Here is a 13,589-nt window from a genome sequence, read left to right on the forward strand (position 1 = left end):
GTCCTGGTTCTGTGGGATTCTAGCAAGTATGTTATTCATGACACCTGTTTTCCAAATTAGGGAGTTAAGCAGAGTGAGAGCCCTGGTCATGAATGCAGTAATGGGCTGTGTGAGCCTCTTCAATTTCACCAACACTGTCATTGTAGGAATATATGGATTCTATAAAAGCTCATATATTTGAAAACACTCTAGGCATTATTTCAGAAGCCTGTGGTGCTCTCCAAAACAAAGTTCTGTTTATTTCTTAGTTTAGGTTTTCATGCCTTCAAATGTCATTAACATATCAAATATTGGGATACCAGAAATAAAATATTTATTGAGAATTTGTTTTCATTTTGTGGAACTCAGAGAATTCTAGCAAAAGTGGAGAGAGCTTTATTAGTTAATAAAAGAATAACTGATTAATACAATAATAAATTCTGGGCTGACAGATTTAGCACCTGCCCTCCAGAATATTTAACCTTTTCATAGATTCCCTTAGTTCTGTTTGGTTCTCTGCCAAAAATAGAATGTGGTTGACAAAGGAAAATTCAACTGGAAAAATATTTGCAGAGATGAAAATTTTCTTTAATCCTACTACCCTAAGAGATAATTGATCTTAAAATAGGTATATAGTTGTCATGGGCCATTTTGTTAGTATTGCAGATATATCTGCAAGTTGATTTTTTTATAATTGAGATGATGGTTATCTTTCAGGGTCAATACTAGTGGATTACCCTAATTTCAAAAGGCTGTCATAGAATTTTATGTATCTGTTTTACAAATAACTGAACACAATGTAAGCTTAGTTGAAATACTGGTTTTTATTACTGAGTCTTGTCCTGGCACCATGCAGGCACCGTGCCGGCACCATGGTCGCCTGTTGCTTTCCCCCATCGACAGCTGTGAAATTATGCCTGTGGTCACAACAGCACTGCAAACAGGCTTGTGGTATTGACTAGGCACCAGCCTCCGTCTGAGGTGGGTAGAAGAACAAGATGCTGTCAGGCCAGAATAGAGCCCTGGTGGCAGGACTGTTCTTCCATAGTTAAGCCTTCGTCCTCTCAAAGAGTGGGTAGAAAAGGGCTTTTCTTCTCATCAGCACCTGGAGCGGAGATTGGTCTGATGGTGATCAGTTTTACCCAGGGAAGCTCAGAAATCAAAGCATTGTGCACTGCGGAAAATGCTCTTTGATTTGTTTATTCAGTTTATTCATTTGTGTGTGTGTGTGTGTGTGTGTGTGTGTGTGTGTGTGTGTGAGTTTGTGGTGTGTGTGGTGTGTGTATGTGAATGGGGGGCGTGTATAGAGTCCAGAGGAGGATGTCATGTGTCCTGTTTCACTGCTTCATGCCCGATTTCCTTGAGACCAGGTTGCGCACAGGACCTGGCCCTGACTGTGTTTTCACCAGCTGTCTAGCCAGCAAGCCCTTAAAGCCTTGCTCATCTCTATGCATTCAGTGCTGGGGTTGCAAGAATGCGAAGCTGGGCATGTTTATTTGGGTGATTTCGGTTGGATCTGAATTCCTGTCCTTGCGCATGTACAAGCTCTCGTATCTCCTGAGCCATCTCCTTGGCCTCTCTTTTCAGTGTTCTTGGAGGCATCCTTAAAGTTGTTGCCCCACACCTGCAATAATCAAATACTTGATTCTTTGCACCATTACTTGATTTTGAGAAAACCCTTTTTTATTTTGGCTATGGAAGATAACCGGAGTTGGCAATAGAGCAAGGACTTTCAAAATATAATAAAAATTTCTGTCTCACATCTTAGCTTTTATTGTGTGTACATAAAACCGTGTCACCAGAGCAGAGTGATCTGCAGCTTTTAAGTGGGGCTGGCTCTGAACACATAATCCTCCATCCTCAGCCTTCCTCTGATAGTGTGGGAGCAGCACCACTGCCTCCTAAGCTTTTCATATAGAAGGAATGTGGAGCCTCTTGCCTTGTACTGTTCCTACCACTCCTCCTCCTGCTGCTTTAGCAGATTCTATAGATTTCGCTTTTAGAAGCATGTTTGGCTTTAGTAGGCCTGCCATTGCTGGCATTCTTATCTGCAGAATGGGACTTAGGGTTCTGCAGGCTACAGAACAGCCTCAGTCTTGCGTTTTGCATTAGGATGTTGTTGGAATGTGCAGTAAGGCTTCCCTACTATCTCTTGTAAGTCACAAAGCTCGTCATTGGCACACCCCTCTGTGCTGTGACCTGCCGTACATTGTTACTTAAAGAAGGGCCTGGCTGTCCACAGCCTCATGCCTGATGTGTGAGAAAGGAGCACACTGGTGTGACACGTCACAGTATGATTTAAAAGGAATCATTTAATCAGGTATTTTAGAAGAATTTGTATCCTGGGGCTCACAGTTTGGAAATGCTAATACTCTTTCATCTTCAATGTGAGAATGAAGGGTTAGCCATTGATCTATACTAGTGCCCTCTTTTACCAAGTTGGTTATTTGCAATTAGCCTCTATGTGCTTTATCAATGAGGACTGCTTAAATTTGATTTTTGTTAGTTGTGTGTGTGTGAGAGAGAGAGTGAGGACTGTGTCTGGGAGCAGGACGGGTGAGGAGAGGGAGAGAGAAGGGAGGGAATGTGTATGTTACACACATGTAAGAATCGAGCTCAGGGGGTTGGGGATTTAGCTCAGTGGTAGAGCGCTTGCCTAGCAAGCACAAGGCCCTGGGTTCGGTCCCCAGCTCCGGAAAAAAAAAAAAGAATCGAGCTCAGGTCAGGCCTGCACAGCAAAGTGCTTTTCCCAACACTGACCAAGGCTGCTAGCCCTGTGAGATCTTTGGGAAAAAACCAAAAACAACAAAAACAAAAAGTCCCCGAAACCAAATCTTTAAAAAATCATATCATTGCGATGTTTCAGATATCTCATTCTGCCATGCAATTTTCATTTCTTTATGCATACTTGATTTTTCTGTGGGTCAGAACAGACTTGCTGAGTGTCACCGTTTTGAATTTTAGCTACTTCTGTCTATGATGTGTGACGTGGATTATGAAATATCACCAGTGTGCCAATCTCTGGATCTTTTTCTACTTCGTCTTGTGCTTTCCATTCTCTCTAATAAACTGTATTAAATAAATACATTGCAGGTAGCTTTGGGCTGCTGTTCCGCCCAACTCCCTGCACAGGCTCCTCCTTCCTCCCTGCACAGGCTCCTCCTCCTCCTCCTTTTGGCTGCAGCCTTAGGCTTGAGCTCACTTCAAATGGGCATCGGACATAGACAGAGGCTGCCCCTGTGTTAGCTCTGTCCTGCTTCTCGCATGAGAGACCTGGGGCCCTATCTGAAAACCGTGACTTTGCAACTCTTGTCCCTCCATGGCTCTAAGCCCCAGTTTGTGTCCCGTGTGGAAGATTGGGAGACTCTCCACCAGCTTCACACCACCTGGGATGTTGCTCGCAACCTCCATGATCCCTTGCGGAACTGGCCAGTGCTCAGAGCAGAGAGCAGTCCCAGAAGGCAGCTTAACCCCTGTGCAGGTCTCTGGGGAAGGTTTGATTGTGTGCTCTGGCTTCTTCAGGTGGAATTTGTCTATGGGGGAGGGCAGTTCTTCTAGTTTTTGCAAAAAGATTGATTTACAACAAGTTAGTCAATCATTATCAAACTCTTGTTGGTATTTAAAATTTCTGAAATATTAAAAATAAGTACAGCATACCTTATTATTGAGCCTTATCCTGATTATAATTATCTATGAGGTTTTATGAACACACACACATGCACGCATGCACGCCTGCATGCATGCACGCAGACCCCTCATCTCACTGGCTAGCCAGCCTGTGCTGTATGGAGAGTTCCAAGTCAGTGGTAAAGCTAGTTTAAATAAAAAGGTGGGCGGCCTGAGGAATGACACCTCTGGCTTCCACTTATGTGCACACATGTGTACCCATAAACACTCATATACCCTCCCCCACACAATAAGGACAAAAACAACATTCAATAAAGCAGTCAGCTGTTGGCTAATTTTAAAAACCTCCAAGACTGATTTTTAATTATTATATATGTTAGGGGCCATCTTTCTTCATATAGAATTCTCTTGTCCTACTCTTCTTTGGGGTGCTATATTCTGAGAGGCTTGCAGAAGCTGTGTATATATTAGAAACAATAGCTCTTTGTGCTGCAAATACTTCTTGTTTCTGTGCCACCTATGAGTTTGTTTTTTATTGTCACAGAAGACTTAAAATAATTTTTATATGTTATTTTTCATGGAATTTAATTTAAATATCCCTTTAGCTTCTGAATAATAAAAAGTTCAGCCTTGTTGTTGTCTGCTTGTCCCAAATCTTTACATCTTTGATCCATGCAAAATATGTTTTGAGTATCAGAATTGGGATGCTGCTTTACCCCTAATAAAGACTGATTTTCCACAGAAAATCATGTTCTTCTGATGTCTGAATGTCCACACACCTGGATTGCTTTGGCATTTTCCTATTTTAAGAGTAGCTCTCTATTTTATTCATTTAAATCAAGAAGACAAATTCCTCATCCTTTGAAAAGGCATATTTAGGACAGATGTGGTGGTGCATGCTTTTAATCCTGGCACCTGGGAGACCAAGGCAGGTGGAGCTCTGAGTTTGAAGCCATCTTGGTCAGTCTACACAGTAATTTTTTCTCCTCCTCCTCCTCCTCCTCCTCCTCCTCCTCCTCCTCCTCCTCCTCCTCCTCCTCCTCCTCTTCCTCCTCCTCCTCTTCTTCCTCTTCCTCCTCCTCCTCCTCCCCCCCCCCCTCTTTTGAGACTGGATTTCATGGTGGATCCGTGGCTGGCCTAGGATTTCCTCTGTAGACCAGGTTGGTCTGGAACTCAGAGTCCTGCTTGCTTCTGTGTCCCAAGTGTTGGGATTAAAGGTATATACACTACCTTTATAAGACTGGTTGATGGTTGATGGGAATACTTCTTTAAGAAAAAAAATAATGAGGCTATGGATATAGCCTTGTGGTATAGGATTTGCCTAGTAAGTACAAAACCCCTTCACTGTCCAAAGAATAGAAAGTTGGTTCTTTCCTACTCTTCTGTTTTGCTTTCCCTGCCCCCAACTTTGTAAAACAATTGCATTCTTGTGTTCTTTAGTAATGAAGGTATTTTAAGACTTTCACTTTTCCTCTGGGTAGATTTGTTTTAGCTTATAACTCTTCCCTGTATTCTAACTCTTCAGGTGCATTCCTTCAGATAAAAAGCAATGTGGGTAAAAATGATGTTGTATAGGCATTTACGTGGCAAGCATGGAGAATCACAGTAGATGCACACATACAGGGGCAGTCAAACTTCATTTTCAGAATTTTGAAGTATCAAATTGGTTTGCCAACAATGAAAAGTATTGATTTTCCTTGCCTTTGTCCTTCTCTTGCATTTGATTTTACAATATGTCATTGTGCACTTTGGGCTGGTGAATGTAGAGGTGTCCTACATTTTGCTGGTGTCTATCTCTTCCTTTTTGCATTTCTTTCCCCCAGTTCTCTTAAATGAAATAAAAGAATAAATTCTATGGTTACATCACTTGGCAGATAACACACAGGGAAGAAGTGAGTCTGTGCTGAGCTTAAATTCTAGGTAGGAAGTAGAGAGAAAGAGGCACATAGGTCTTCAGGGTGAGAAGATGAGAGAGCTTTGATGTATATACACAAAAATACAAAACAGATTGCCCAGGGAGATAGAAAGTAGATGAAGTGAGGCCAAAGTTTAGCTCCCTGTGAAAGCTAGGGAGAGAATTCTTCGTGTGTAAATGCATTGTTAATGCAAATTCTTCGGGGTGTGTTCATGCACAAAGCAGGCCTTGTGGCAGAGCATAGAGCTTGCTGCCCACGATCATTTTCCATGCCTGCTTATGGCGCCATCATGCATCATCTTTGCTGGCTTACCTCAAGAGCTCAGAGAAGTACACTGTGGTTTGCACAGTGGTCTAACGCACAGTCTTTGAGTTTGCTTTGTGTCTGCATTCAGACTAGGTTAGGGTTAGAGTGATAATAGGGTTTATAACCTATCCAAGAGATCGTCTGTTACACTGCAAGTCAGTCCAGAGATGCTCCTTCAGTCTCTTCTTCCCTGCTCTGCCTTGTTGGCCTCCCAAATAGAAATATGAGCTTCTTTGAATACACTGAGCAGAAGAGACGGAAGTAGACGAAATGCGGGTAAATGGCCACACCCGCCTGATCCTTAGTGTGTGCGATGGTGGCTTATTGAGTGGACATCAATGAAATAAATATAGGTGTCAACAGCATAGTCCAGTACCGAGGTGTGTGCACTAGATCCAGGACTTGTGGATGGCATCACTGTATTTGGGGAGGTGAGCTACTCAGAATGTCATGTGTGCTCTAAAATGGGAAATTAGAAAGACTGGCTATTTTCTTTATAAAATTACATACATATGTGTGTATGTGTGTGTAAATATGTGTTATATGTGTGTATAGATATCAGTTATATATATTATATATAAAACAAATAGCAAATATATATATATTTTTCCCCCTCTTTCTAGGGGACTCCTTTTCACAGTTCCGATTTGCTGAGGAGAAAGAATGGGATGGTGAAACTTCATGTTCAAAACAGGTAAGATAAGTGTGTCTTGAATGTAGGTTAGCTCTTCTCAAGGCCAAGGCCCTGCACCTCTTCGTTGTTGTAGAGATGAAGTCATTATCTGTGGAAATAACTGTAATCCACTTGTGTGTTATTCTTGGCTACCTGCCCTGGAGAGAAAGTGTACAGGGAACTAACTGATAAGGTCCTTCAAGCTCGAGTTTATTTGGCATCTGTGAATGTGTCACATATTGAACTGCTCACAACTTCAGGAGGAAGTTAATGGTTTTAACACAATAGATTACTTTGCTATTTGTTCTTCTTTTTTCTTCTGCTTCTTTTTACACACACCCCCCATTAACCTTGTACCTCCCTCTATTGCCTTTCTCTTAGTAATACAGAATAAAAACAGGTATCCTAGAAGGCCTTCAGCCAGTCCTTAAACCACAAAGGCTGTGTTTGTGAGTGAGTGAGGAATGGATTAGGTGCTGAATTCCCACTCCTTACCTACCCTGAGGATCTGTAAGAGAGGATTTCACTATTTTCCAGTCTGACCTTGGTTTTTCTCACATTCATTTATGGTGGGATGAAAGTGCACCCCCCACTTATGTGTGTGTGTGTGTGTGTGTGTGTGTGTGTGTACATGCCCCAGAAGTTGATATGAGAACTTTATACATGAATACTATATATCTATTATTTTTCTATTCCTCCAACTCCTCCTTTACCTTCATCCCTTTTCAAATTATGACCTTTTAATGTTACTGTTTTGTGTACACACACACACACACACACACACACACACACACACACCACTGAGTCCATTTTGTGTTGCTTCTATGTGTATATATTTAGGGCTAAGCATGTGGGATCAGATAACCTGCCAGGGGGTTGTCTCTCTGGAAAAGAATGATTCTTCCTCTCACAGCAGCCATTGAGTGATGGTAGCTCTTCATCTAGGGGGTGGGACTTTTGAGATATCCCCTATCTACATTGGCGTTGGTATTGTCATTATTTGAATCATGTTTAGACAACTATATTGTTAATGATTAATGGGTGCAGTTTTTTGTGCTACCATCATACTTAGTGCAGCTGCTGGAGAGAGCAAGTTGCTGTTTTCTGATTGGAAGAGAAGCAGAGCTTACCCACCAGCTTCTTTGGGACACCTGGTAACTCCATGTTACTACATAATCAGCTCTTCTTTCTTCTGCCTAGGATGGGACAGTCATGAGTTTAGGGGATGTTTCTGTTCGGATGTCATACAAATGCTAGTTTTCTCCCAGTTTGAAGGTTAGAGTGTCCGTTCAATGTGCTGGTGATCACTGTCTTAACTGTTCAGAGAGTGAACTGTGGGCTCCCTGTTTGGTAGAGAGACATTAAAACTCATTGACTCATGATTGGACTCCCAGACAAAAGTAACTCCAGTGAATGGCTTTTTACAATTATTTTATCATCTCTCTTTTTAAAAAACCCTCTAGAATTCAGCGCTCTACGTGGACAGTGAGTCACTGGTTCGAGCCCTTCAGCAGCTGCCTCTTGCAGTCCGTCTTAATGTTGCTTCAGAGTTGATCCAGGTAAGTAGAGTCTTCCTGCTGCCTGGGTTGGGGCAAAGGAAGGACCAGAGGGAAGAATATAACTTGCAGGGTATCTAAGCCCTGAGCTTTTCTCATCATGAACTGAGGCCTTAGATTGAGGTGTCATCTTGTAAAGTTTAAAGGAAAACAGTTGTTTGAGGTTATTGTGTTATGTTTTATATATATGATACATGATATATGTGGTCAAATGTAATAGATTTGAATGCAAAAGTCTATGAAGTCTGGCTATTGACACAGAATCTCCAGGTGTCAGGCTGAGTTGGCACTAGGGACAAGTGGCAAGTAGATAAGTGTGGTTTTTCCTTCCCTGAGCTCAATCTACTGGAAAGGATTAATATGAATCCATTGTGAAGTAATGATACAGCTGCATGGAAATGATAATGTGAATTATGGTGTCTCATGAGAGCTTGTAGTGAGGAGCCTGATGTTTCATGGTATGGCTAGGACTGGATTTCCTAAGGAAACAGTGGGTAAACTGAGGTCTGAGGTATAAGAATGTGACCTGCAGTGACAGATGACGACCCAGGCAGATCGGCATCAGTGAGGATAATCACATTAAACACTGTGCTGGTGGACTAGAAAGCAGGCTGTAGTGTTGGCATGTGTATTCATGTCTGTGTCTGTGTGTGCTCCATTGCAAAGTCAGAGTAGGGAAGCTGCCTCAAGGAAGCTGTCATTTGGGTCCAGGTGATATCCTGAGTATCACCTGGGAAGTTAAAAATAAGGAAAACCAATAAAACTTCCAGATTTTCACAGATCGGTGAAGTGACTATAGGATTAGCATAGAGGACGACACCCTGACTTTACTCTATTCAACCACAGTGCTAGACAGTGGTCAAGTTCATGTTTGTAAGGCCACGCTGAAGTGAATTTCCGAGAGAGCTTTGAGGAGTCACTAGCAATGTGAGTCTTCAAGTAATAGCAGGGGCCAGTTGCTGTAGCACACACTGAACTTTATTCTGGGTCCCTGACAGCCCTGTGGCCTATCCCCAAGAGAGTTTCTCAGCCTTATAACTGAGACCTTGTCATCATCATATGTGAAGTCTTGGAAGCATAGCATAGATAGTGAAGAATGTACAGATGAGTATGTATAACCATGGGGTTGGCATCTATGGCAAGTCAGAATATTTCCAGTTCCTTAGAGGCCATCACACATGCAATGAATTCCCATGCGCTCCCCAAGACTGCTATTACCCTGGCTTTATTACTGTAGTTTTACCAGATTTTGAATTTTCTATAAATGTAACCAAAATCTTGGCAGATGATCTTGCCCCTGCATGTCCCTGCATCCAAGCACAGTGAACCTCTACTTGGCTAATTTTGTCGTAATAACTTTTACAGATAAGTGGTCATTCTTTGTTACAGGCTTAAGTACCAATTCGAATAGACTTTTGTGGTACAGTATAGCTTTCAGGCTAAGGATGGGAAAATGTAGGCTTTTTACTTCACCTCTGAGCTAGTTAGTACATAACAGAGGGGAGTAGAGCGAAGAGGCACATCCCTGTGATGTTTCCACAGTCTCCTCATTTGCCCTGGGTGGATCAGGGTGAGTGCTGGAGTTGAGCTCCAACAGAAGGTCCTACATGAGCTCTCAGAACTGAGATTCCTACCTACAGGGTTATATGGCTTAGCTTTCTGTGCTTAAGCCAACACAAGGACTCTATTAAACTCTGATGTCATGCTTCCCTTTTCAGACCGCAGTTCCTTTAGAACTTCCACAGGCGAAACCAAGGAGAAACGATGATGGCAAGGAGCTGGGCATGCAGTTAAGGGGGCCCCTCTCCCAGCTCAGGTCTGCTGCTGGTGGGTGTCCCAGGTCTCTGGGCAGAGACAGTTTAAGACAGAGCCCTTCAGAAGGTTCGCAGAAAGCATCTTCCCCACCACAGTCAGCGGCAGACCATCTGGAAGAAGAACTGGATATGTTGCTACATTTAGATGCACCTGTGAAAGAGGAAGACAGTCTCTCTCCAGACCAGACATCTCAGGACCAGGAGCCAGAAAGAGATGGGCAGATAGCCCAGGAGGAAATAGGTATGGCCTTCATTTCATTTCCCACGCGTCTTCTCAAAACATACCCTCCTGTGTCTGACATTGATCCAGCCGTGTGGCAGGTATCTCTTCCCATGGCAAATCAGAGCTTCCCCTGAGCTGACCTTTCTGACAGTTTCTCTTACTCAATATCCCAGGCTTCCAAAGTGGCTACCAGCCTGTTTACAGTATTAAAGTTAGAGCTGCAAATTGAACTGTTGTAAAAGCCTTTCTGTAGAAGACCTTTTAATCGATTGAACAGGCTAAGACACTAACTCTTCTCACCTCTTAGTATTTGGGTTTGTTTTTTAAAGCAAAAGAATGTTTTATAACTTGTGAATATTTTGAGCTGGTAGCCCTTCTGATGTGATGGGGCCTAAGATAACTTTCATATCAATGTACAGTCCTCAAGAGTCATTGTGATGTTTCAGGATTGCCTGAAACAGAAAAGGACACTGAGCTATGCTGTTGGCCTTGTATTAAAACAAACTCCACAGAACTAGTGAGTAGTGAAATTTATCTTCAGAGTAAATAGAAGAGCAAACCTGAATCTTTGCTTATTTTGTTTAGATACTATTGATTGTATCTTAGGGGCTAACAATAATGAGAATTTCTTGCTTGTTATTAGAAAATAATTTGTGCTGTAAATGTCCTCGAACATACCCCAAAGAAGCCTTAGCTAACCTCAACGTGAGAACTGATGTGAAGTGGCTAATGTTGCTTCTGTCTCCATAGCTCCTGAAAAACCATCTGTGACCAGAGACAAAACTGTGGAACCTGGGCAGCCAAGCACATCGAAAACTGTCACCGAGGAAGAGCTGGAAGACTGGCTGGACAGCATGATTTCCTGAAAGGGGGAAGAGTGCTTGAAGCAAATGTTGGTTGCTGTCTGCGTGAGGGTGGGCTAATTTACCAGATCCCCCGTGCTAACATGTCCTGTTATGCTTACAGCAGCCAACACCTACCTCAGTGTTTGATGGCATCTGAATGCATGGCTGAGGCGTGTTTGGGGCTTCACTTCTGTCGTTACCTGGCTTAGTCATCTACAGACTTCACTGTGGACAGGGGATATCACAGCTACACTTTGAACCTCCTTCCTGTCAACCTTTCAGCATAGCAGGTGGTATTTAAGGGAATATACTGAAGCCACAAGGCATGCAGTTGGTCAAAATAAACACCCTCTGATGTATGGACTCTTCCTTTCTTCATGAAGCCCATGGGCTACGTGTCTCATGTCCCTGACTCCAGCAGTCAGGTCCCTGTAGAATGCCTGGAGAGTGGCACATGACAAGAGATCAAACCAAGAACTGGCATGTGTTACTTTATTGCAGTGGGCACTTCATTTTATTGGAGATTGACCTAAAACATGGCAGCTCCACTACTTACATTGGACCATAAAGCATCACTCGAGTTTGGTATAAGATTGAGATTTTTCTGAAAGTTCAGTACAGTGCCTTTCTTCAAATAACAGCAGTTGACAAGCTGTTACTGAAGAAATTAGGTGAGTAACCTCCAAGTGCAGTTTCATAAAGTAAGACAGAAGAGCAGCAGAGCTGTTTAATGGAGATGTCTTTCTGAAACACAAACATAAAAAACTTGCATAGCTATATCTAAAGAGATTTTAAGGCACTTAATCGATATTTCAGTTTCGACAAAGTGTTTGTTTTCTATTTCTTTAGCTGCTTAAAGCTTTTCAAGCTGATTCTGGATACAGTCACTAGCAAGTACCATGGAAAAATTAGATCTCAGTTAACATGAGTTGAACATGAATTTGTGTAGTTCTGCCCATCAATCCCTGGTAGGGTCCTCTTGCATGACGTTCAGGTGTTCAAGACTTCACATTTCTCTGAACCATCCCAGCGAACTAGCCGTTTTTAGAACCAAGAGCTGTGTTAGCAATCAGGTGGAGTCCTTGGCACTTTGCCATCCTTTGCGTGTCCATTGGGCACAAAAGCCAAATCAATTACCAAATATACTTGTTGCTGTTAAGTGTAAAGAAAGGATTCTGTTGCATTAGAAGGTGACTGTCCAGAATCGTAGCTTGTTGTGAGCCCAGGTTTACCCGAGCTGATCTTCATATTGCTTACGGAAGCAGTCTCCAGCTGGGAAGAAGTCCCAACACCTTTCCTGGTACATCTTCCACACATAGGATTCCTGAAACAGTGTAAGCAAATGGTACTTTGTATTGAAACCACAAAAACTAAGCCCAGTTGGCTTTTGCTCTGTGTGACTTCCTATAGGAAGACTGATGGGAATTGATTCAAGGCCACATGGGCCTGTTCTCACTGCAGGCTCAACTGTCCCCAGCCCACTTGGTTTTGTGAGCAAGAAATCACAGTCTTCCCATTGTGATTGAAGGGAAGGAGTAAACCTACCCTGTGCCCCTTCTATCATATTTGATCCTGTGCCAGTTGTAACTGGAGGACTAAAGAATTCGGGTTGAGGGGACATTTCATGCTACCTGAGGCCTGGGCTAGAACCCAAGTGTTTGAGTTATGAAGTTTTCCTGTCCATTGATGTTTGGATTTTGAATAACTAGGCTTTTCTTCCTGTCTTCTCCACCTTTCTCTTCATAGTTAATCACAGAATTCTGTGGCACAGCTCCTCAGTCATCCTCCCTCCACACCTCCACATTCCTGTTGTCGCCCACATACAAGGCCGCTCTTTCTTATGCTGTCTCTCCCACCGTCTTACTCTGAATCTCCTGCTCTTGTTCCAGCCTCCCACTCCATTTGTCGTTGTCATTTTTTCTCTCTACTGTCCTCCCACCTCCAGCTATTGTACAGAAAAGCAGTAAGCACAGTGGCTTGAAATGTCAGTGTTTGTTGAGCAGGATTATCAGAGGACTCGGGGAAGAGACTGACATCACCACAGAACTCTCACTTCTTAGTGAGATAAAAAGCTTCAGCTATCCGGGAGTGTACTATTCAGTTTCAAGACTTAGTAAAGGAGGACAACACAAACCTACTTAGTCCGTAGTAAAAGCAGTCTCTCACCTGACCCGTGTGTTCTGTTTCATCCTTGTTAATCAAATACATAAGGAAGAATCTGAAAAAGAAAAAGAACAAATAGGGAAATAGTAGAGGCTTTAAAAAAAAATTAGTGTGGCATGGAGGGGCTCATGTTTAATCCTAGCACTTAGGAGGCAAAGGCAAGTGAACCTCTGGATTTGAGGCTAGCCTGGTCTACAGAACAAGTTCCAGGAAATCCAGGAATATGGTGGGGGCTGGGGGGGGCTTCATAACTCCCAAGGCTACTTGCAAGCTATCTTCACACACACACACACACACACACACACACACACACACACACACACACACACACACACACCTGCACGCACCCAATCCTTTACCATAAAATTTTCATTAAGCTAGGTTTGAAATCACGCGTCAAGAATGAGGAAAAATGTGGACTATCTACTTTGAGGTCACACTGCTTGCAGAAATTTCACTTTATTTTTCATTGAGGAAAACTGGGAAA

The 13,589-nt window shown here is 42.7% G+C and overlaps 2 protein-coding genes across 13 annotated transcripts in view; one reads left to right on the forward strand and one right to left on the reverse strand.

Annotated features, from left to right (window-relative positions):
* The window catches only part of Aven (apoptosis and caspase activation inhibitor), a 132,615-nt gene extending 121,317 nt beyond the window's left edge, over window positions 1-11,298 (forward strand). For 2 of the 4 annotated variants that reach the window (XM_006234707.5, XM_063283708.1), the window contains 5 exons: window positions 6,452-6,522; window positions 7,965-8,060; window positions 9,776-10,112; window positions 10,845-10,986; window positions 11,061-11,298. In XM_006234707.5, coding sequence (XP_006234769.1) covers window positions 6,452-6,522; window positions 7,965-8,060; window positions 9,776-10,112; window positions 10,845-10,960 — 620 coding nt within the window. In that variant the 3' untranslated portion in view covers window positions 10,961-10,986; window positions 11,061-11,298. Of the gene's footprint in view, window positions 1-6,451; window positions 6,523-7,964; window positions 8,061-9,775; window positions 10,113-10,844 lie in introns of all 4 variants that reach the window. The other 2 variants (NM_001399518.1, XM_039104935.2) reach the window with 1 other exon arrangement.
* Window positions 11,299-11,417: 119 nt separating this feature from the next.
* Ryr3 (ryanodine receptor 3) overlaps window positions 11,418-13,589 on the reverse strand; it is a 547,337-nt gene continuing 545,165 nt past the window's right edge. For all 9 annotated transcript variants that reach the window (XM_063284953.1, XM_063284952.1, XM_063284951.1 and 6 more), the window contains 2 exons: window positions 13,106-13,157; window positions 11,418-12,263 (listed from right to left, as the gene is read on the reverse strand). In XM_063284953.1, coding sequence (XP_063141023.1) covers window positions 12,168-12,263; window positions 13,106-13,157 — 148 coding nt within the window. In that variant the 3' untranslated portion in view covers window positions 11,418-12,167. The remainder of the gene's footprint in view (window positions 12,264-13,105; window positions 13,158-13,589) is intronic.

Source organism: Rattus norvegicus, chromosome 3, assembly GCF_036323735.1.
Source record: "Rattus norvegicus strain BN/NHsdMcwi chromosome 3, GRCr8, whole genome shotgun sequence".
NCBI classification, from domain to species: domain Eukaryota; kingdom Metazoa; phylum Chordata; class Mammalia; order Rodentia; family Muridae; genus Rattus; species Rattus norvegicus.